Here is a 3340-nt window from a genome sequence, read left to right on the forward strand (position 1 = left end):
GCCCCCCCCCCGCGCGGGCCCCTTTCGCGCCCGGGGGGGGGGGGGGGGTGAGCCACTCCCTGAAGCACTTCCCAGTTTGCGGAGTTAGGCACTGATGTCAGGTCTGTTACCGAGTTGATCTCACACATCTGCCTCGGGAGGTGGTGGGCTCCCCCACTTTGGCAGTCTTGAAGCAGCGGCTGGACAAACACTGGTCAGGGATGCTCTGGGCTGATCCTGCATCGAGCAGGGGGTCAGACTAGATGGCCTGTAGGGCCCCTCCCGACTCTGTGATTCTGTGATTTCTCTTCCACGGTTCTATCTCCGTACAGTTTAGCCTTGACATGCAGAGAACGTCTCCGTTGCAGTTGTTTGACCTACATTTGGGCAAGACTGGTGTGGCCTTTGTTTTATTTATTTGCTTATCTAGAACATTTTCTGTGCCACCTTTCCAACCAAGTAGGGTCCCGAAGGTGGCCAACGCCAAGGCATTAAAACGTTTAAGACTCCAAAATCGCATTTCAGACATTACGTGCAAAATATCGAATAACACGGTAAAAACAGTGGAAAATCACCAGGGATGAAGGGACCAACTAGACTATTAAGGACAAGCCACGTGGAAGAGAGAGCAGGCGGGTGGGGGGGGGGGGGGGGCGACACAAAGTCCTGCAGTCCTGCAAGGCTGAGAGCCCACAAGGCATTATTGGTTTATACTGCTGAAGGACAGCCGGCAAATAGGGCTGTGGCTGTCCGACACTGGGCTGTCCGGAAGGCAGGTGACAATATGTTTATGTCGCAACATCACACAGTTAAATACGAATGTTATCCACTGATGGCATTGGGGGCAGCGCAGGAGGGTAGGGTTGCCAGCCCCCAGGTGAGGCCCGGAGATCTCCCGCTATTACAATTGATCTCCAGACCACAGAGGTCAGTCCCCCTGGAGAAAATGGCTGCTTCGGAGGGTGGACTCTGCGGCATCATACCCTGCCCCTTCCCAAACCCCGCCCTCCCAAGGCTCCACCCCCCCCCAAATCTCCAGGAATTTCCCTACCCAACCCTATAGGAGGAGGATCTCAAGACTGTATTTTGTCCTGGGCAGTACTGTGGGCAGGAGAGACTCCAGCGTATCTAATGTTTGGCCCTGCAGAACTCCATGGCTAAATCCCTGAGAATGGAGCTCATTGCCAGCTGCTTAGCCCCCCGCCCCAGATGCTGGGCCCTGCAGGTACCCTTTCCGCTGGCAGTGGCACCGTCTCCTGGCGAAGAGTCTCCCCCGTGATGGGAAGGCTCCTCATGATTCACTGCCACAGGAAGTGGTGGCGGCTACAAGCATGGACGGCTTCAAAAGGGAATTAGATAAGCATATGGAGCAGAGGTCCATCAGTGGCTATGGGCCACAAGGTATAGATAGGGGCTCTGGGGCAAGTGATGCTCTGTCTTCTTGGTGCTTGGGGGGGTGGTCAACAGTGGGAGGGCTCCTAGTGTCCTGGCCCCACTGGTGGACCTCCTGATGGCACCTGGTATTTCTGGCCACTGTGTGACACAGAGTGTTGGACTGGATGGGCCTTTGGCCTGATCCAACATTGGCGCCTCTTATGTTCTTATGATCCAACCCCCAATGCAAAGCCTTTGGTTGGATCCAGCCAGGTTCGATTCTGACCTCCTCGTGTTCCCCCCAGGTGTCAACATCGCCTACCTGAACGCCGGGATCGGGGGCCACAAAGCATCGAGTCTGGCGGACCGGCAGAGGGAGTACCTTTTAGATATGATCCCGCCGCGCTCTATATCGCAGTCCATCAGTGGGCAGAAATCACCCCAGCTGTGCCCGCGCCCCTCCCCTGCCCCCTCGCCCCTCCCCCCTCATCCGCCGCATGCAGTGCCTGGATTGGTGCCTATTAAACGTGGAGGAAAAGAAAAAAAGACAAAAAAAAAAGAGAAGAGAACATTTCCAGTCTTCAGAGACCTTCCCTCGTCTCTCCTCGCCTTTGCATTTCATTCGTGGGGAGAGGCCCCATTTCCCCCCCGCCCGAGGTCAGAACGTGTCTGCTTGGATCCTGCACTATACATGTGTTAATTAATGCTTGTTTTAATGCTCCTTTTTCTTTCCCCCCACCCCCCCTTTCGTAATGACAATGCATAGAATTTTTAATTGTTGTGTTCTTATTTTTAATGACTTTTTTTTTCTCCCCTTTTGCTTAAATGAGAAGTTTAAAATTTTTTGTTGTTGTTGTTGTAGGAAAAAAAAAAAGATCTTTTTAGAAACTGCAATAGGCGCATCCGCCACGAACTTCTCCTGACTTGGGCAGGGTGCTGGAGGCACCCGGGGCAGGGAGTAAGTCACCCCTATGGGTGTGGCCGAGCTTTTCAAGGCAGCAACCCCCTACTGCGGGTGGTGCCCCGGAAGGTTGATACCCCCCCCCACCCCCGGGCCAGGCATGCTGATGTCAGGCATAGGTAGAGGGAGTCAAAGCCAGGGAGATTTTTTAATCCTTGGCAACAGGGCAGGATGGTTTTGTCGTCGTGGTTGTGGGGGGTTCCAACTGAGAGAGTTGCTGGTTAATTTTTTTTTGGGGGGGTGGGGCCCCCCCCAGTGGAAGATGAGCTGCTTCTTTGGAACATCCTCCCCCCCCCCTGCTGCTGGTATTTCCCCGCACACACACCCCTTCCTCGTCTCTGTCCCGTAGTCCAAAGGAGCCATGCAGTATTCTACCAGGACCCCCAAAGAGTTTCACTGTTGCCAGACTGAAACCTGCGGTGGGGTGGGCGTGTGCTTGTCTTCACTCTCCCTCCCTTGCCAGCAGAGGGTGCTGCCAGCCGCTGGGAAAGCTCCAAGCTCTGCTTGCCGTCGCCCCCGACTCAGCCTTCCGGAATGCAAAACCGGGGTGACTTCTCCGCCCGCCAGCTGGCTTTGAGTACAGCGAGGGGTGGGGGGGCTTGGGAGGCCAGGCCGAGAAGGGGGCGAGAGACCGTTTTGGGTTCTTAGACCTGCTGTGGGAAAGGGGAAGGAGCATCAGCAACGGAATCCCCGCTAGCGGCGGGGGGGGAGGGGGGGGCATCATTCCGCCAAGCAGCATTTAGTCCTCCGGGCTCTCCCTTCTTTTCCCCTTCAGTTTCCTCCACTCCTTCCTCAGCCTGTTAGCCATAGGAGGCTTCCCTGGCCTTAAATGGGGGTGGGAAGGGGGGGGCATTCCAGGGTCACGTCCCCTGTCCTCTTTTTCCTCTGACCTCCACCGTGGCCTCCAAAGCCCCCCCAGCCTACCCAAGCCATGCTTCCCCGCTGGGCTTGTGCTCTTGCCCCAGGGGCCCCTCCAGACCCACACTTCTCTCTTCCCCCTCCAATCTCTGAGCACTTACAAAAAAA

General features: G+C 55.8%; 1 protein-coding gene across 1 annotated transcript in view; it reads left to right on the plus strand.

Annotated features, from left to right (window-relative positions):
• Positions 1-2185, plus strand: part of GATAD2B (GATA zinc finger domain containing 2B) — a 67156-nt gene extending 64971 nt beyond the window's left edge. The window contains exon 11 of the mRNA XM_015411729.1: positions 1659-2185. Coding sequence (XP_015267215.1) covers positions 1659-2053 — 395 coding nt within the window. The 3' untranslated portion in view covers positions 2054-2185. The remainder of the gene's footprint in view (positions 1-1658) is intronic.
• Positions 2186-3340: the final 1155 nt, after the last annotated feature.

This window comes from Gekko japonicus, unplaced genomic scaffold (genome assembly GCF_001447785.1).
Source record: "Gekko japonicus isolate JY-2015 unplaced genomic scaffold, Gekko_japonicus_V1.1 scaffold175, whole genome shotgun sequence".
NCBI lineage: Eukaryota > Metazoa > Chordata > Lepidosauria > Squamata > Gekkonidae > Gekko > Gekko japonicus.